The sequence below is a fragment of the Hippocampus guttulatus genome, chromosome 3 (assembly GCF_054856545.1).
Source record: "Hippocampus guttulatus isolate MCC_2025c chromosome 3, RoL_Hgut_1.0, whole genome shotgun sequence".
NCBI classification, from domain to species: Eukaryota; Metazoa; Chordata; class Actinopteri; order Syngnathiformes; family Syngnathidae; genus Hippocampus; species Hippocampus guttulatus.
In genome coordinates, this window is record NC_141263.1 from 8842534 (window position 1) to 8863975 (window position 21442).

General features: G+C 42.5%; 1 protein-coding gene across 2 annotated transcripts in view; it reads left to right on the forward strand.

The window, feature by feature from the left end:
- neo1a (neogenin 1a) overlaps positions 1-21442 on the forward strand; it is a 155716-nt gene that overhangs the window by 100540 nt on the left and 33734 nt on the right. For both annotated transcript variants that reach the window (XM_086106542.1, XM_086106543.1), the window contains exons 6-9: positions 2642-2796; positions 3249-3369; positions 17721-17955; positions 19266-19420. In XM_086106542.1, coding sequence (XP_085962668.1) covers positions 2642-2796; positions 3249-3369; positions 17721-17955; positions 19266-19420 — 666 coding nt within the window. The remainder of the gene's footprint in view (positions 1-2641; positions 2797-3248; positions 3370-17720; positions 17956-19265; positions 19421-21442) is intronic.

A 21442-nucleotide genomic window follows, 5' to 3' on the forward strand; every position in this document is an offset into this window, starting at 1 on the left:
ACGGACATTTCTCCCCCCTTTGGTCATCGGAAACAAGCCAAATTACGCCAAATCCTAAACTACCATTTAACGGACATGCATGATCACAACACTTTTGCTCGGTCCAATAGGTTCCAAACATCCCTCAAAGAAAACGATACATATCTGCTCACAGGGAAGGAGGAAGTGGAGGCTGGAGATGAAGAGATAGGCAAGGGGTTATAGTGAGATTAAGTGGCAGGAAAATGGGAGACAGAGTGGAAAAACAAAATGGAGAAAGATAAAGAAAGAGACAGGGTACCGGTCCCCATTAAAACCTGACATGGGCAAGTCTCACTGGGGGGTTCACATTCACACAAAAACATATGCATAATTTGTGGTTTTACAGATTGTTCCAACATGGATGCAGGAAATCTGTTTCCGTACTTAAACAAGTCGCTGTACAAACGCCACACACAAATGTGTTATGCAAATACAGAACCGAAAATTCCCCGCACACAAACGGTACCGCCAGTATCCAGATGCAATTTAATATTATTCATTTTCACAGATGGCTCTGCTGCCACAAGCAGCCTCAACTCCCACCACGCTTCTTTCTTTTGAGGATATTGCATCTATTTACAAAATGCGGACTAAGTTGTTTCTAAAACTGAGTCCCGACCTTCCAAACAGATGCCTGTAACTTGACGTACACTTGATATAAACGCTCACTCACTCGGTCGAGAAACAAACACCCAAGGGACACCACACTGTGAAAGACATTATTTACAGGTCACACATATCGCCGTGGGGAAGCCTGTTACTCACTCACAAATATACAAACAGATGTTTACAGAGCAGGATGATGTCTTTTTCCGACTGCAATGTGGCGAGCTAGTCATCAGGTATCGCCACCCACGTTTGCTTGCTTGGTTGCTCCTCGTGTTACCCCCATCTTGAACGTGTGTTTGTTCTGATACCTTTGTACCACACTGAACATAAAGATAAAAATCCCGACGAGATGGAGTTGGTGCTTTTGAAGGTCAGGAAATGGATTCGGGATGTCACATCATGTCGTTTTAGCCCCTCCCCCCCTCTCCGTTTTACCATAATATGTGGGGTTGTTGTAGCAGTTTTATTGCACCGAATGTTCACACAGTGAGTCTGCTGCTATCTACTGTGCCTTGAAAAAGTATTCATACAACGTAGCACATAATTAAGGAGTGGAAAGAAGATGTTCCATGGTTTTCAAAATTTTAAATAATTATGAATCTTAAAAAGGTGGTGCGCATTTATATTCAGCCCCTTGTGCTCTTGGTACCACTAAATACAGTCCAGTGCAATCATTTGCCCTCAGAGGTCACCTAATCGGTAAACAGAGTCCAATTGTGTGTAATTTACGCTCAGTATAAAAACAAAAAAATGTTCTCTGTGAAGGTTTAAGCAGTTTGTTACAACACTCGTGAACAGCATCATGGAGACCGAGGAACTCGCCAGACAGGTCAGGGAAAAAGGTAGGGAGACATTTAAAGCATGCTTTAGTTTATTTAAAAATAAATAAATATCCCAAAGCGTTAACATCTCAAGCTTTCCACTGTCAATACATCATCCAAAAAATGTGTCATAAAAGTTTTTTCATAAAATCGCTAGACAGTCACTTTGATCCTCTCTCATCGGAGCACACACACTCGCCAATATGCATGATTGATGAGCAATAGCCATAACGGACCCTGACATGAACCAAAAAGGAAAAACAAACTAGATTCAAATTTTTAGATTTGCAAAAAGGAAATCACTCTATCATACCTTAGTGGGAAACCTAACACTGGGAGGCAAGGACACACTTTTGAACCGGGTCAAGACTTTTTGCAGGATAACTTCATACGTCACAATTTCTTCAACTTATATTATTGGTCAGTCCACACGTGTGAATGTTATTTTTACAAATTAACGACCAGTCAAAGGTGTTGAAAATAGTTTGCTCTTTTTTACGATGCAACGTTAATGGTTGAACAAAAATGCCATTTTGGGGGTCTCCTGAAAAGTGAGCCCGCTACCTCATCAGTCAATGTAATCAAGCACAGAGCCCATCCATGCACTGTGAGTCTTGGGGTCTCTTCTCACATGCATGTACAGTGCGGTCCAATTCTAATACTGAGGACGTGCCCCTTGTGACCTTGTTGCACCGCTGATTGATGGGGTGCTGCTTGGCTGGGGAAGATCAAATAACTCCTTTCTGTTCCTCATTACCAGAACCAGGAGGCATGTGTATCCAAGTGCAAGTGAATCGCAACCAACCAGCTTGCATTTCATGCTGACACACAGCAATGATATCAGGGTTGCTGTTATTGTACCCGTTGTGTCGTCAAGAAAAAGGAAAGGACATTGGTTCCTTAAAGCAGAATTTCTAGTGTGGTAGCATCTGCCTGGAAAAGTGACAGGTGGACTATTAGATTAGAGAGTTGTTTCTTCTGCTCACCTTTCACAGAGAATTTGGCATATGAGGAGGCAGCATGACATTGTTCGGCTTTGTTCATTTCCTGCCAAAGATCATAGCACAGAGTCCTGGTCAGATTTGTCGTATCGTCTATTGAAATTCACGTAACTTGACAACTGCATATGCTTCAAAATAAAAGGAGCATTCTTTTTGGTCTTTTCACTTCGCTCTGTCTATCTTCCACAGTTCCTCCCCAATATGCAAAGAAGCCAGCCAACATTTACGCCCATGAGTCCATGGACATCGTGTTTGAGTGCGAAGTCACAGGTTCACCAGCCCCCACCGTGAAATGGGTGAAGAATGGCGACACTGTTATTCCAAGCGACTACTTCAAAATTATTGTAAGATCATTTTTCCTATTTGGTGGTAATTTTCTACATTTTCTTGCAGTCACATTTTTTTAATGTGTGTACACACTGAATAACAAATTTAGTTGGCCAACTGCCTGAAAAACAAGATCATCCATATAATCATAAAGTGATTTTATATGTTTTCAATTGTCACCATTTCGAAGTGGAAAGCAGAATTAACCTGCTCTATTTTTTTCTGTTCAGGAATAGAGGTCATTCATTTTAATATATCATTTCAGTTAAAGACCTCTGCGTACATCTGAATGGAATTAAAAGATATATATAATTTTGCCAATGTTTCTGAGCACTTCAGGGCATAAAACATACATTTGGTCTTTGGATAGTCTTTTTTTTTTTTTTTTTTTTTTTTAAGAATTGTACCGATGCTTCAGTCTTTTGCGTAACTTTCTCCCTTCTTTTCCCCATTTTGTTGCATTGTGTAGAAGGAACACGATCTACAGGTTCTGGGCCTGGTCAAATCCGATGAAGGTTTCTACCAATGTCTGGCTGAAAATGATGCAGGAAACATTCAATCCAGTGCTCAACTCATCATCTTGGATCACGGTACGCACCACAAACACCTACTCATGTTCAAGGCACATTGAATTAAGAAAATTTCATTTAAGTATCAGTTAACGAAATTATTATTCCTGATAGGACTACATCGGATCGTTTTGCTCAGACAACAAACAAGAGTGTTTCTTTTTTTCTTTTTTTTTTTAACACACTGCAGAAAGTCTCATCAAGAAACTCATCTGCCATTTTTTGGTCTTACTTACACTGCATTTACATTTGGCAGTTGTGCACAGCTCGTGTACTGAAAAGTAGTAACATTCAACAAAACCATTGAATTTTGGTTTGACGTGATTTGACAAATGAAACATGAAAACCAGAACTAAAGAATATCGAGTGTTGCAGAAACATGGAAACAAATGCAGACTTCTGGATGCTGCCACTTGTCCACATTCAAGCGATCTTTTAATGTGAACTTTTCTTAAACATAAAGCCTTTGCTGGAAAGGTGATAGCGTCTGGAGGGCTCTCCGGCCCAGCAGGGCTGTCTGCAGCCAAAATATTGCTTGACTTCTAAGTCTCATACTGAGTAACCAGACGCAGTGGCTCATAACATCCAACATACTGGAAAATAGACTCATGGAAAATGTTTGAATATGTTTGTTCTTGTGCCATTACCTGTGAACATGAGTGGAACGTAGTCAAACATAATTGAATTGATGTTTCATTTGCAAGTTGATGACGTTCCGATGGTAAGCCGCCGCGCCAGGTAAAATCTCCCGACAAAAACGAAAACAAACAGAATAGGGCATCCTATCAGTGTTAAAACGGCAAAAGCAAAGCAATTGTGTGCAAGGAGGAGGAATGGGACAAGATTTGATGTTTCCTGCTTGGCATATTGGCACGTTTGTTACAAGAAAACAAGGTATGCTTGATGAAAAGGCCTTGCTATTGTCTCTTGATGTTACAATTGACTCGGAGTCTGAAAGAAAGAAGAAAACAAAAGTTTAAATGCTGCATGATAACAGTAATCTTGTTTGCAGATCATCTCAGCACACTGCTGTGCTCTGCTCCTTAGCAGAGGGGATTTCATTTGCATTTATTGTTCTGTTCTATCGGAAGCACACTAAGTTGCACTGCTTTAGAGGAATTGTGGCTTTACAGGGAAATAAAGAACAGCCAGTGACAAAAACTTGGCTAATGCTTATTAGGTTAGTTTTGCGTCTTCACTCTGTCAGCTCCAGTTCTTTGTAGTTCACCTGATTATCTTCACAAGTGATTGTTTGGAATAGACAACGATCAGTTGTCAGTTGGTGGTTCAGCATGTTAGCAGTCATGTGCCCTTTGACACGATTCTTCAAAAGTAAATCACTTTTTCTCACTGCAACAAATATGCAACATTCAAAGACATATTTTTCCAAAATAGGACCCAGATTGGGGTCTAAATTATCCTGAACGTTCTACATGTGCAATATGGGTCAAATAGTTGCAAACAGATGTGAGTCAATTCGAAAGCAAATGGCAAAAGTGCACATTAAGGGCACCTAATGACGTTGTTGCACAGAAACCAAGGAGGTGCTCGGTAATGTTTCTTGTGAAGTAGTCTTATTCAGACTGGTCGTCTGGTGGAAGTGCTTGACACGTGATGTGTTTTTTAGGCTGCAGACAAGGTAAGAACACATTTAGATGGCTATTCCCAGGAACACACGTCACCGACATGTTTGAGGTGCCCAACATACGACATTTAAGGGAGATGAACAGCATAAGAATGTGACGTCACGCGGCACAGGAAGCCACGTTCCCTTACCGCGATTGCTGTTCTTCACTTGATTGCTTGGCATTTCTGCCCTATGAGTGTTTTTATTTTTTTCACGCCATTATTTACTGTAATTATGACCAATGACTGCATTTGTGTAAATTCGTGTGAGGGCACAGCTGAAGGAAAGGAACTATGTCGTAAACTGTGTACTGTAGGGATGATATGGCGTACAAGATAGGAAGCAAATTATAGTTAAAGTCCAGTCTTCATCCAGAGCAGTTCGAAATGATTTTACTTCAGTTTTCTGTTGATTGGCCAATCCTTTCCACAGCTCTTAGGAAGTACTGCCGAAGCACTAACGTCATCAAAATGATGAGAAGGACGTTTCGTCAGCTGCTGCTCTTCCAGGGCTTCTTGTTTCATCTTATTTCGACAGTGTCCGGCCGCCGACGTTTGCAAACTTTTCCGACCGCATCATTTTGTGAAGTGTTTGCGCATGATATTCTGGCAGTTGTCAGTTACGGCTTGGCGAGGAAACGGGAACGTGTTTTTCAACTTTGAGGTTAGACAAAGCACTCATTAAAATGATTTCCACAGATGCTACAAAATCTAAGTCTGGTCAAATGGCACAACAGTATACTTTCTACCCTTGTTTTGCAGCGCAGTTGCATTTTGCTTCGTTCTTGGAAATCTAAAGCAGAGACACACATTCAAAGTTTGCGCTGGCTAAGCTATTAATAGGTAATAGTGGTGAGCTGCATATGTCGTTTTAAGCATACTCTATTTGTGAGTTCAAAGAGAGGGACCTCAAAATCCACAACGGATAATGTATTTCAATTTGATCACAAAAGCTACGGTTGTTGAAGGATACGGAACGCGGGCCTTTACCACTATAAACAAAATAGGAGTGGAGCCTCTGAGGTTGCGCTTTGGCCTTATTTCTTATTTTGATATTTTGAAACAGCCTTTCATTTATGGGAATATCCCTGTCTGAGGTGGTGTGCCCCCCTTAATCCCACATCATCCATAAATTATGCTTTGACATTTTGCCTGCTTGTGAGCAAGGCAACGGTGATCCGGACGAGCACAGAATTCGGTTTTGGATCGTTGAGCTGCAAGCGCTATGGCTCTTTGAGCAAGCATCTGTTACAAGCAGATCATATTGACATATATGGAACTAAATGCGTTACCATTCATAACACATGATACATTTAAGAATGTGTACATTGCTGCTTCTGTGCAACAGCAGGCTAGTTAAGCTTCTATGTTTGATAGCAGGTCACTATGTCATGCCTTCCTCCGTGATTTATGTCTTAATGGTAGCATTATTTAACCGTTAGACATGATAACAAACAGTAAAGCTGTGTCCTCCCATTCCATCAGAGTTACGAGACTCCCACAGTGAAATGGAGATGTCCCATTACTGCCACTCCTTGCAACTCCCACCTTCACTTTACAAAATATATTAGTGACATGACATAGTGACGGCAGAGAAATACTGCAAGTCATGTTTGAAAATGCCACATCTTTGATAAATGGATCACTGACTCAACTGTAATCAACCCTCTTTTTTGAGAGATAAATCTGCTCTGTCGTTAAAGATACAATTAAATATTTAAAATATCTGTAATCGTGCAAACAGTAATTAATTCCACATGGACCACACTTCTACTTCAAGGAGACGTGAATTGAGCAGCCGGCATTATATTCACTGATATGGTTTTGCCAGCAAGTGCATTTGTGTGACCATTTATTGATAATGTAGTTTTCCTACATAGGTCATGATCGTGTAGTGGTTTGTATCCTGTGTTGTGGCCGCAGCAATCGTGGTTCCAATCCTTGTCACGGCATGAGGACCATCCTTGATTTCGGTGGTCCAGTGGTTAGCGCCTCAACCTCACAGTGCAGAGGTCACGGGTTCGATCCCGGCTCCGGCCTCCCTGCGTGGAGTTTAAGTGTTCTCCCCGGGCCTGCTTGGGTTTTCTCCGGGTACTCCGGTTTCCTCCCACATTCCAAAAACATGCATGGCAGGCTGATTGAGCGCTCTAAATTGTCCCTAGGTGTAAGTGTGAGCGCAGATGGTTGTTTGTCTCAGTGTGCCCTGCAATTGCCTGGCAACCGGTTCAGGGTGTCCCCCACCAACTGCCCGAAGAAGGCTGGATGGGCTCCAGCACCCCCTGCGACTGTTGTGAGGATAAAGCGGATCAGAAAATGGATGGATGGATGGATTTTCCTACATTTTTGCGGCCAGATAAAGAAATTTTTTTGAAATACTTTTGAAGTGCTTTTTGTTTTTTGAGAAAACAAAAAGTGTCATCAGGAAGAAGTCAGTCTTGTGACCCTATCCTAAACTTTCTTCTAGTTTTATCATATTTTACGCCTCCCACATCAACTAAAGCCTATAATTACAAAAAGCAGGTTCCGGTAGCTTAATGGCAACACAGAATGCAAATCGCTGTAGACGGGCTAACAGAAATTTGCATAAACGTTGCAGTAATTTACTCCCAGGCATATATTTTCTCTGCTCTGCTGGAACAACAACTCCTCTTCGTGGGGACCTTTTCTGCTACTACTTCTGTTATGCCGCATGTTTTCCAGCAAACCTTAGTGCTGCCTGGCCTGTTGCAGCACACTGTGGTGCTGCACAGAAAGTACGATTCCAAATTCGCATTTGCCCGTGGACATTCAAAACCCATTCAACGAGATCTTAAAAATCTGCGATATAGCAAGGGTACGAACAATGAACGCTGATATAGCAGCTGTTCACTATAGTGGAAACACCTGCCTTAAAATGAGATGGTTAGGGGGTGCTCAGTGCTGGTTTGTCATTATGATATGCTACAAAAGGATAGGGAGGAAGGATACATCGTAAGCTTATGCAACATAAAATGTAATGATAAGCAAAGTCTTGCAAATTTAATAAAGAAAGCAGTAAAACTAGTTTCGAAAGGCGCTAGGACAGGAAGCAGATGGGCAAGCAGTCGGCTGCCTTCGCTCACCCTCTTTATTCCCTGTTCAAATCAAGCCTTTATAATGGGCAGCTCAAAGATCCTTTCCTCCAGTTTGACGAGCACTGAATAAAAGCTTAGGCCTCCTTCAGGAATACTGTGCAGTCCATCATCTGCCAGCGGGGTCACTGCCGAGCCAGCAGGAGGCAAACGCGTCGTGCTGCGAACGTGTGAACATGCCGGCACCGCAGAAACCAGTTAGATGCCATCAAACGTGTAACTTTAACAGTAGGTACTAGTTTCAGTATGGGACTGTTAGAAACGGGGCGGCCCGGTAGTCCAGTGGTTAGCACGTCGGCTTCACAGTGCAGAGGTACCGGGTTCGATTCCAGCTCCGGCCTCCCTGTGTGGAGTTTGCATGTTCTCCCCGGGCCTGCGTGGGTTTTCTCCGGGTGCTCCGGTTTCCTCCCACATTCCAAAAACATGCATGTCAGGCTGATTGGACGCTCTAAATTGTCCCTAGGTGTGAGTGTGGGCGTGGATGGTTGTTCGTCTCTGTGTGCCCTGCGATTGGCTGGCAACTGATTCAGGGTGTCCCCCGCCTACTGCCCGAAGACGGCTGGGATAGGCTCCAGCACCCCCCGCGACCCTAGTGAGGATCAAGCGGTTCGGAAAATGGATGGATGGATGGATGTTAGAAACGTGGCAGGCTCTGCTGGGACACAAGAATATGCTCACATACAGTCACAGCTGATAGAGATGGGATTGTCCATGCCTTCACGCTTGGGCTGACATACTGTGTGTTCAGCCACACCATTAGGTACACTTACTATTACAATGCCATGCATGAACTTTCACTACAATTTAGGCAGGAAGGCATTAATATACCTTTGTGGGAATTCTGTCTGTGTCCCCTGACATTGATTCACAAATCGGCAAACTCCAAATGTCTATCAAGCTAGGATAACAAGGATACTCACTCGAATGATTTTAGCGAAACAAAAGATGAGGCTGCTGTTTGCACTTTGCAGAGGCTAATATGGTGCAACACTGACACGAGTAAAACTGCCCCATAATTGCAGCTGCATCCAGTTCCCTCAATGATCAGTGCTTCATTATTTGTATATTACTGTTTTTTTGTAGTTCATGTGAATAAATTATTCGTTGTGAAGTAGCATTTTAGAAGATTGAAATATTTTGCAATAAATTCAATCATAGGAAAAAAATCCAACCCTGTTATGCATACACATCATGTTTGTGATTTGTGTGTTAGCGTGTGTGTGTGCGTGTATGTGTGCCTTTTGATCATAGACCTCCTAGCCTAAATTGATTTTGAAGAGAAGAAATCATCTGCTACCAAATTGTTATTTGTGCAGATGCTGTTGTGGCCGTCTTTCACAGGTGCCGCTTACGCCGAGTGTATATTTGTGCATTTAAAGCGGCTATTTTCCTGGTGAACTTTTCGATGCGTTCTATTAATTCAAGCATGGAGAATAGCTTTGCTTTATTTATAAGCGACCTGTCAGCTAAGTGCTAACTGAAATGTTACGGGTGCCAATTTTGCTGTTGTCTTGCCCTGGATTGAGAAAAAAAAAGACTCAAATAGCCTTGGAGACCTGCGTCACTGCTGTTTTTTGAAGGTCAGTCTTGTTATAAACATCGGTTTATGCCTGCCAGCACGCACCTGCATGGGACTCATGTTTGTGTTTTGTACTCCTTTCAACAGTTGCCCTTATTACTACATAACACTGTGCTCCAACACGTAGTCATCCAGGATGCCAAGCTGACGTTTTTGGATGTGCTTAGTTCTCTGGGCACACTAATTAAAGTAGCTCACCACTTTCCCTTCACACCCTTCCCTTAGCGGCAGACGGATGACCCCTGCAAGCGGTGCCACCAAAGCTGTTATTTTCCTGAGAGCACCCACCCTCTCTGTCTCCATTGTACCTCCCAGTTTCCATAGGCTAAAAGTAGAATAGGGAGAAACATCACAGTGGTGCAATGGACACCCCGCTGGGTGGTGGTGGAGTGTGACTGCCACCTCTCAGCAGTTCTGACCCGGGTTGGCGTCTCCAGCCGCCCCCCACACGCTCGCTCACACTTTATCTGGAGTGACTCCGAAATATGTATAGAAGGTGTTACGTTGCTTCCGTATTATGTTGACTGAAAACAAATATGTAGAAGCGTTATGCGTGTTTATTTTCTTCTTGTGGCCAAAAAGATTTGAGGAAACGGAAGCCTACTTACGACAAACGTTAGAAACAGGTGGTTGTTTTAAGTATCATTACCTTCAGCCAGTGTAATGAAGACATTTTGGTATCAAATACTGCCCTGGATAGAACTGACACTCAGTTACATGTTCATATATTCAAACAAAATTAATCAAGGAATGACAGAAATGGAGGATCAACTATTTACTTGTAATTTCAAACACTAAAACGGACTCAACCAAAGTGGTGGGGCTAAGGTACAGTGTTACAATTTTTTTCGGTGGTTCTGTTCTCAGCATTTGTATCCTCGTTTTCAATTTTGGATGAGAATTTCCTTTTCTCTACATCCCTAGTTCATACACACTTGCTGTATACTGTACTTAAAAATGTACAGGTTTAGAAACACTCACCGAACTACAAGTACTCAAAGACTCAAGTCCTGTAACATTTTGGGGAAAATGGTTGGGTCAGGGGCTTATGATCTTGGACCTTAATAGATAACAATAGGTAAAGTTTAGTCTAGGTTTGGAATTACTTCTGATCATCACGGTTTGATTTAAGTGTTCTATTTCAAAGCATACCCTATTTAATGTGAGTATATGAGATGTCTCGCAGAGCATATGGTGCCAGTTCCAACTTCCAGCTTTGCTATCTGAATCACATCCAGATGAAACTTGCAATGACAAGAATGCATAACTTATTTAGGTATTTAAATAAAAGTATCATATTTAGTGTTGCAGCACTGCAGACCAGTCTTGGTATTAAAACTCGTTTCGATGCCACATGCCACTCTTGGTCTTGACTCGACTTGAAAAGTCTTGGTCTTGTCTCTCTCTTGGAGTAGGCGGACTCTGGATTTTACATCAAGACCGGTCAAGACCAGGACTGATCTGAACCTCCCCCAGCGCCCCCGTAATGACTGCAACCTTAACAGACATTCATACAATGCTGCCTTAAATGAAACCAACTTCTTCAAATGCTTAAATTTAAAAGGATACAAGGATTTATTTTTTGGCCAAATTTTGTTTAAGAAAATTTTAGATGTGCATGTTGTACATCGGATGCACTGTGTTTTTGGATGTGAAGTGGATGGGAGAATGCTCTTGGTCTTGGTTATGTCTCAGTCTCGGCCTGTCTCAGTTTTGGTCTTGTCTCGGTCTCAACTCCCACAAGCCTTGGTCTTTGTGAGTTCTGGTCTCGGGCAAGTCTTGGACTTGGATAGTGTGGTTGTGAATACAACACTATTAAGATGTCACAAAGTTGTTCGAATCAATTGAATTTGTTTTAATTAGATGTTCATAAAATGTTGATTGTCATCACTCAAAAAAACATTGACTTTACATACATAAATGTTGGAACAACCAATTTTGTTTTTGGTCGGTGTCAATGTAATGGAAACAATCCAAGAATACCCACATACTTATCTGAAATAGTTGCACTGAAACAAAAGACCATTTCACATCGATAAAAACATACAGCACCATCCTTGGTTGTACTGAGTTGCCTCATTCATTCATCTTGTGTTGGTATCTGGTGTTCCTTATGTAGGGTCACGAGAGTCAGACCATTGGGAGTGCGGAAGTGTGTTTCTAAGCCGCTTGAGTGAGAGGCTCTGTAGTTTTGCAGCATCATTGGATGTTTTGATGTACTTGAAAGGCAAGCCCAAGGGGCTTTCCTCGCTCAGTCAGCCTGTGGCGTTTACATTGTTTACCGTATCTGTACATCTTCATTTCCATGCCCAAGGAGGGCCAGCGTTGATCATGCATGTTTCTTCAGGCGATGTATTCATGTGTGACAGCTTTGGTTGAAGTGGGACAACCAGGAGTATGGCTGTGCACGTACTAAGGTTCACTGTGTTTATCTGTGATTAATTATGATTGCACCATCCCTTTTCAATTCCAGTCATCGCTTTCATACCAAATAATGTTGTTATCCCCACCATCTGTGGTTCTTCAGTCTCTGAAGATACTAAATGGAATCCTACACATCCCCCTCTGTTTAGCCTGGTGGGATATGGGTTGTCACTTTTTATAGAAACCATATTCCCTCAAGTAAATTCCAGGGGGTCTAATGTAAACGGGGCTATCATCATGTTTTCCTCTGAATCCTCTCTGTAGTTACATTGAAAAAGAAGTTCAGATTAAGAGGATGGTTGCTGGAAATCCGAGAGACATCTGTTCTCATTGCTGCTCGGAAAAATATCTTTGGAAATAAACGTAGCACCTTCCTGCATATTTTGATTTATCACATCCGATTTCAGTTTGTCCACACTGCAACAGGAAAGCTAACGAGGCATCTGTGTGATCCGCACCAAATACTGCACCTTCGGTATGTCACACTTCTGTACTGTCATATGACCATAACCAGGAAAAAGGTTTGATATCATGATACACAGTGTTCACTCGCTATTTGTGGGGATAGGGACAAAATGTGAATAGCCAAGCAGAAACATGCAAGTAATCGATGTCACCCCCCCCCCCCCCCCACAAAGGTTTCCAATTGCCCATCGATGCCACAAGACAGTGACAAAGCACTAATTTTCTATTAGGCGAAAGAATGGCCTGTCTAAACGAAGCTTTTCCCTTCACCTCAGCAGTTCCTTGGTCCCAAGATGCCACAAAATGGCGCCAGAGCAATATTTTTATATCAGACAGGGCTTTGGCCGAAGCACAAAAACAACCAACAGCTGAGATCTTTGTGAATAAGGATGGATAGTTTCCTCCAGAAATGCATGAATAGGTGAATCCACAAGTAACAAATCATGAATCTGCGAGGAACTTTCCTTCGCCTTTCTTTTTTTTTTTTTTTTTGAATGCAGCGAAGCGGTCATGAATAGCCAGATCTGATTTAGCCAGTTGGGAAAATGAGTCGTTGCAGAAAATACCCACAGTCGTCAGAAGTTGCTTCCCGCCACCAATAATTTTCCACAAGGTTTACCCCGGAACCATTAAAGCAATTACAGGGTATTGTTTTTGCCTGCCCACTTTATTCTACCCTTAAAAATGAATTGAACCACAGCACAGAGGGAGCTATTCTTGTACCTGATTGAAACACAAGCATACAACTATTTGGTGTGACTTAAATACACTGTGCCATGTAAAGTCTTCATCCCGTTGCGTTTTGTTTTACCTACTTCTTTACATTACAGCTTCTAATTCAAAAAATGTTTTAATTAAAATTGAATTTGATGGATGAAGGTTTTCAAGTGAGATGAGAAATACAGTGAATGTATTCAAAAATATAATTCTTGGAAAGTAAATAACTGAAAATTGGCACATGCATAATATATTCCACCCTTTTGTTATGAAGCCCTGAAGAAGCTCTGATGCAACCGCCATAGACTGCAGCCACCTGCAATCGTACCCTTTGTCCCTCCCAGAGCTGTGCTGTGTTTTCAATGCAAGCCACCAGTCAAGACTCCTTATCTAACAACCACCCAAACCAAAGCCACCTGTCATTCCAAAAGTGCATAACCATAGCTCAACTTGCGATACAACTGACATCCTTTTACTTGGAGGGATGAACTTTCATGTGAACATTCCTTCCAGTGCCACTGCAAGAGAATTTCTCCCCACCCTGGACTGCCTTCACCCCAACACATCTCATCGCCCCAGGAACAGCATCCGCACAAACATGGTAGTGGCAGCATCATGTGGGGATGATGCTGCGATTGCATTGGCGATTGATGATGGTAAGATTGCAGGTGGCTGTGGGGATGTTTTCCAACAGCAGTCTCTTGGACCCTGGTTTTGAATTGTAGCGGTTTAGGGAATGATGGTTGATGCTGAATAGTGATATTCTGGTGCAAAACCTGTGGTAGCCTGTTAAGTGACTGTTAAACTTGAAGTAGCTGGAGTAGTTTTCCCTTGAGGCATGGGCAAAAATCCCTGTGGTAAAATGTGGCAAGCTCCTAGAGACTTATCGAAAACGACTTGCAGCCATGATTGCTGCGCAAGGTGGCTATACAACAGTGGTTCTTAACCTTGTAGGTGACCCAACCAGTTCACATGCACATTCACGGAACCCTCCATGAGTGAAAAATAAAAATATGATACAAGAAGTGTTCCTTCAGTTTTGAGTTGCTCAACTTGGTATGACAAATCATGCAGATAGGACACTGTGTCCCATCACTTTCCGTGGTGCATGTGAATCCATGTTGTAAATATTCATCCGACCGTTTTCTTTGTTTGTTTGTTTGTTTTCTCGACAAACTTAGCATGTATTAGAAAAATTAGAACAAAAAAAAAATCACACGGCATACTATCACGACAGTCACACGTTGGCGACTGAGCGAACTAAATTTCCCGCAGCACTGATTGGACAAGCCATGTAATGTGATTATCTGCAGCAGGTGTGTCATTACTAATTGACATGTTGAGTCAGGTGTGTCTTAACCTCCATGGCAGAGTCTCCATCAAACCCCTGAGACCGATTCACCGAACCCATTTGGGTTTAATCGAACTCAGGTTGAGAACCACTGCTCTAAACATACAGACTTTGGGGGTGAAGAGTTAATGCACACGTCGATTTTGAGTTTTACTTGAATAAAGTCTTTTTTAGGTATACATATTTCTCATTGACTTCAATTTTTTTTCTGCAGACCCATCAAATAAGGTTCAAGTCAAGAAATTGTGTAAATTAGAAGTTATAATGTAACAAAAGGGCCAAAAGATTAGGGGGTGAATACTTTTGCAAGGCTCTGTAGAGGTTTGTGTGCAAAACCTGCAGTGCTTTTGACTATATTGTTCATTCTTTTTCTGTCAGATGAAAGTACATGACTGTGGAATTGCCGCTTAATATCATGCTGTAGCTGGTTCCCGACATAGTGCCCATTAACAAAAACAGTTACAAATGGCAGCTTATCCTGAGAAAATGTGTTTGTTTGTTTTTTTTCTTTTGCAAGAACCTGGCATGGTCTGCTATATTTACCCTCATTGGTCTATCAGTGGCCCCAGTCTTGTGTGTGCTTCTGGCAGATATGAATGCTTTCTTGTAGTCTGAGCCTGACTGACTCTCTTATCAGTGCACTCAGACCATTTGATGAAGTACCTGGCTTATGTTAAGAGGCACGCACAGAGTTGCTGCCAGTTATTTTAGCCCTGTGAAAAAGAAAATTACAAATTAAAAGTTCTGTATTCTAAAGCCACTGTTGGCCCTGAGCCCTTGGAATTGTCCTCACTTTTCTCCCTTTTATGGCGCCCCTGGTCACACCACTGGAAAATCCCAGAAGCTGATTAGTGGAGTTCAAAATAGAGTTAAAAGTTGAGCTTAAAAGGATGCGCTCAGAAACTCTCTTTGCTTTATTTTATCACGGTATTTCTAATATGTCTATAGTCAGCCGTCCCATGCAGCTCTCAAATGTATATTTCACACAAACCTTTGGCAAACAGCTTACATCAACAGCTGTGGACTAGTGGTTAAGAATGCCCCGAATGCTCCCTACTCCTGGTCCAGTATGTCACTAATTGGAGTAGTTCTTTTTGAACTTGAACTTTTCAGCTCACACAGCTACAGTTCCACATTCAATTTTTCCCCCTCAGTTTAATATTGAGACAAATGTTCCACCGTGCATGTCTTTGTCCCAGTTGTATTATGCGTTGGTGGCCCAGATATATTATGCATATCTGAAGTAACCTTCCTCATTAAAGTCTTAATGTCGGCTATTCATTACCTTCAGTGCAAAGACTAATGATACAATTAATCAGCTATGAATGGAGCTTGGCGATGGCAGCAGGAGGCTGACATCTCCTTACTGTAAGAACCTCGAGCCTGCATGTTCAAGACTGATTGAACAGACAAGCACTGGTTACTCTGCAGCATGTCAATTATTTGCACATGATGTGAAGATGGAAGCACCATTAGTGTCTCGGTCTATCCCACGATGCCCTGCTCAGCCTCTTCTTGGGCTTATTTAAGAAAAGAAATTGATGGACTCGCTGTTTCAGAAGGACCTAAAAGCAGCATCATTGGACAGGATTGTTCATGTCTGCTCATTTAATCATGACAGAGCACTTTGTCTACATACTCCATACCTGATGAGATTAGATTTTAGTTCAGTGTACTTCATTAGACTTTGGGTCAAATTGTCCAACATCTGCCTTTGTGACAGTCTCTCTCTCTCTCTCTCTCTCTCTCTCTCTCTCTCTCTCTCTCTCTCTCTCTCTCTCTCTCTCTCTCTCTCTCTCTCTCTCTCGCATGCACGCACGCACGCACACACACACACAAACACACAAACACATGTCACACAATCCTTCTGGCCGAGTCCCTATCCCCTGTAACGAGTAGAGCAGGCTCAGAGGGGATCGAGCCTTTTCCGTTGCCGGTCCCTCTCTTTGCAATGACCTCCCGCTAAATGTTAAGCAAGCCCTCTTGTTGCCCATCTTTAAAACTTGTCTTAAAACTCATTTTTATTCTTTGGCCTTTGACTGTTGTTGTGCTTTTTACTCTCTTTGTTAGAAATGTATTGTTTTTAGCGTTTGCTCTTGTACAAGTTATTTATGCTCCGTTTACAGTGGGGATTGTTTTAAAGTGCTCAATGAATACAGTTGAGTTGAGAGGAGCGTGTGTGTTGACGAGCATTTGTTACTTTGAAAGAAGATAATTGCACATCTTCCGCAGAAATCCAAGTGGACTTGTTTGATTTGTAAACAAACCATTAAACGGCAAATTAGTGGTTTTGTCCTGATGGCGTGCCAGATAAATAAGACAGCTGTCACTTGCATTTCAACACCGTCTGTCCATCAGCAACAAGGCACAAGGTGCACTTGCCATGTTACTTTGCTGTATTTATGTTTTGACCCCATCACTTCTCCTGACCCGTGCGCAAATGGAAATGTCTTGTGCACTGACTCCCTTTCTATCTGGTTCCGTCTCACCCACTAGCCAAGCAAGTGGAAAGCAGATCTTGCTGCGTCGTGCCACAGTTTGTTCTCTGCTCCCCAATCCCAACAAAACCCTGATCAATTTAAGTATTGCACTAGCATTTATGCGGCTTGTCTTGAGGACACTCCTCGCCTCCAGAATGAATTTATGTCTCAAGATGCAAACTGGGCTTCGTGTCGAAAAAAAGCTAATAAATATCAATTACAAATAACAAACATTTTCCCGACTAAAAGGAGTTGTGTAAATGTCATGTGCAATTGACTGTTGTGGTATAGAAAGCAGTGGCAATCTGCACGTGTAGTATCTATCCCCTTGTATTGTGCTTTGTAAGTGTAGTAGAACAGTTTTATTTCTGTTTTCTTGTGACACCAGACGTCTTTTTTTGTTATGTTGTTGTTATTTTGTTTTTTCTTCTGTTTTTGTTTCCTTTCTTTCTTTCGTTTCACCTTCATTTCCATTTCACCCCCTTTTCCGCTCTCCTCAAAACTGCTCTCTTTTTCTGGGCAATATTTCTGCCATCTCCACCCCCATACCGTCTTGGTTCCCTCTGTATCCCCCCTTCCTTTCCCCCCCAACCCTCCCACCTTCTCTTCCCGACCCCAAGACGTAGCCCTGCCCCCTCTCCTTCCCCCCTCACTGACTCCTAACACTACTGACCATGTAACGCCAGGCTCTGGGGGTGTAGCTGGTCCAGCAGGACCCACTCCCTCCGCCCCCCGCGACGTCGTGGCTTCGCTGGTTTCCACCCGCTTCATCAAGCTCACCTGGCGCCCGCCGGCTGAACCGCACGGAGACGAGCTAACCTACTCTGTTTTCTACAGCCAGGAGGGCACAAGCAGGTAATACACTGTCTACATTGTAATTGTGCCACGGGAGTGCTCCTCTGTGAGGAGCCGCTGTGAGTGCATTCCTGAGCTTCAGGGCATCCCGAAAGAATCTCATTAAAGGAGCTAAAGCGCTTTTAAAGCAGTATGTGTTTATTAATTAAAGCAAATTATTTCCTCTAAAGGGTTTTCATTGCAATGAACAAACACCAGCACCCCACAAAAAATGCCGACTTCTGTGCATGTTAGTTACAGAAAATTAAAAGTGGAATTTAAGTGGCTAAGAGTCGTTTTGCATATTCTCATGTTCACTTTCTCCCTCTGCAAATGAGTGCAGTACTCGTTTCTTTTTTCTTCTATACTTGTATATCTGTTCTTGATTAAATATCCAGAGCTTTATACATTGTTCATTTCCCTACACACAAAATGCACTGCGTGGTCAGAAGCCCGGAGTCACCTTATAATCAATTTGGTAATCGTTGAGGACTTGGGCTCGAGCCTGTTCAACTCCCTGAATCTTAATGCAAAGCTGAGCAAGACATTTTCTACGATTCCACGCTTCCAGTTTTGTAGAAACAACTTGGAGAAGGCTGTTCTCCGTTCCACCATGACTGTACCCCAGCACTCAAATGAAGTCCCCTAAAGGCATGTTGGACCACTTTGTTGTGAAAGAACTTCAGAGACCTGGCTTCAAACCCTCAAACGTGACCGTATGACAAAAAGTCCAAGAGTCACCCTCCACAATTATGCAGCAATTTTTCCCACAGGAATAGAATTTGTAGCCATTGCAAAGGCCTGCTGTAACTGCCCATTTCGTTTCCTCTCTCCATTCCTCTTGATTTGATGGCCAGGTGTCCCAATAATTGCAGCTATACTATCTATTGCCGACTATAATAACACACTGAACCCAATCTGAGCTTTTTCAAATACCCTTTCATTTGTGTTGTATTACATTTATGGCTATTATGTATGTCATAACTAATGAGAAATCTATCAGAATAATGTCCAGACATTCTATGTGGTCAAAAATTCTGAAGTTTGAACAGTTCTCCAAAACAAAGCACTTGAAAAGTTGGCTTTGTGTGTGCCAAATGACCATTTAATTTCCCTTTCATCAAACTCCCAGACTGAGTAAAATACACAATCGATCACGACCATCCAGTTGTCTGCTGCCACAGTAAATGAATGACTTTAGGTCGCTGATCCTTTTGTGAATGTGACATTGCCAATGTTTGCGATTACAAATCACCTGTCGCCAATGGAAACCATCACGGTGACAAATACAGTTAGGCTGATGTGTATGTGTTTGTTTGTGTCCACATCAGGGAGCGAGTTGTGAATACAAGCCGACCAGGGGAGTTGCAGGTCACCATCCCGAATCTGATGCCAGACACCAAATATCGCTTCAGGGTTGTGGCCCACAACATCAATGGTCAAGGAGAAAGCTCTGCGGGGCTCAAGGTGGCCACCCAGGCTGAAGGTGAGGCAAACACATATCCACCTACATGGGCGCACACACCACACAGGAGCTGTGTGCTCAGTAAATAGGAAGCGTAAACAAAAAGACAAACTCCAGCTAGCTTTTTGGCAACCAACTCACACTAGCTCACAGAGGAAAACAGGATGCACTCAAAGGAAGCACACAAATGTGCAAATAAACCGTCATCCGTGCAAATATTCACTGGCATCCACAAACACTCGCTTCAAACGGGCTCCCACCGCCGAACACAGTCACACATCCCGAGTCTTTTTAAGCTCGACCACCCAACAACACACCAGAGACTTACCAAATTCTCTCCTTGAGAGCTGCCCCATGTTTACCCCGAAGCATTGCTTAAGTCTTCATGTGCTTTAGCTACGTGAGTAAGCTTTTGTGTTCGGAAGTGCATCCCCCCAAAATTATCTGCTTTTGAGTCCCTCATTAAAATGCTTTGACTGGGGGAGACTTATGAATCATAGAGGAAAATGGGACTTAGTGGTTCTCTTTTCTCTCTTTGTGTGCGGAGGTGTCATCCCCTCACCTTCACCACCGGCGCACCCACTCTTATCTCCGTGTATAAAAGAGCTGTGAATGGAATTTCCCTCCACACTGCCTCTTCTGATGTTCCTTAGCTCCTGGCAACATTTCACTCACTGTCACTTTCTCATTCAGTCACTGTCTTTGTACCCGTGTCCTTGCTTAGAGGGCAGGCAGATGAGTCAACACAATTTAGTGCCAGTGGGAGCCAAGCTGTCCAATAGGGGATAGCAAGCAATAGGGGGGGATAGTGTCCAGGTTTACCAGGTTTACCTGGACACGCCATATTTCTGTCTCTTTTGACCTCTTACCTTCAAATTGGAGCTTAAGCTTTTGATCTGGTGCCGACAGCATGCCGTAGTTTTTCAGCAACTGGCTTAACATGATGCCGGCACTTTCAGACTATATGCACACTGATAAATGGCAGACTATCTTTCGTGTCAGGAATATCTGCAGCAAAGCTTGCGATATAAAGTATGGAGACGTGTGCTAGCGTTCCAAGATTACAAGCCTAGTCGGAGTTCCAATTTGATATTTATACGACATATACGTAGTCTTACATACGTCGCAGTCCAAGCCATATCATATGTGGCAAAGTGAAGTGATCTGTGAAGATTTTTCGTTTATTTGCTGCTCAAAGTCAGAACTCGTGATTAAGACTGAACCATTGCATTTGATTGTATTTTGCTATTTTAATACCATTTTATGACTATGATTTGCAGATTTTGTGGTTAATACGCCACTTTCAATATGGCAGACGTGTCACACTGATAGGAGCTCCCGTTCAAGGCCATGTCGGCAGCAAAAATGTTTTAGAAAATTAAAAGAAAAGAAAAATGACCTTAATTTAAAATGTCAGAAGAGTTTTAGCTGCCATGTTTTCTTTTCTGTTTGATAGCTCAAATGGCCTGTTGAGTTGTTGTCCCCTGCCCTGTACGCCAACGATTGACATTGTAATGTGTCCCCCCCCGCGCTTCCTGTACTCGAGTGCCAGTCTAAAGTGCAGTGGACGCATTCGTGTCTTTACACAGTGTCAAACAAAGCGACTTGCAGATTCACTTTGAAAAATGTGCAGGATGTGATTCTTCACGTCAGCCTGCACATCTAACATTATTTTGGGTCAGGCCGTGCAGCTGTTGCTGCTTCCATACTGTGTCAGATTAATTTGGCCATGTATCAAACAATATCACACCATTGTCTGATATTTTTATTGTCATAAAATATCAAACTCAACGTTAGCGTCTATGAATGAACAAAATGAATTTATAATTATTATGATTATTTTTAGATCTACGCCTCAATTTGGGTAACACAAACACCTTGGACGGTGGGCACGGTCCCCTCTGGCCCACCATTTGGCAACGAGTCTGGCACGTACAAATAAGACAATGTTTGCAATGTTGCCTCCGTTGTCGCGGTTGCTGTCTCAAAACTAGACACAAAACAGAACATTATGATTATTATTATGATTATTTTATATCGTCA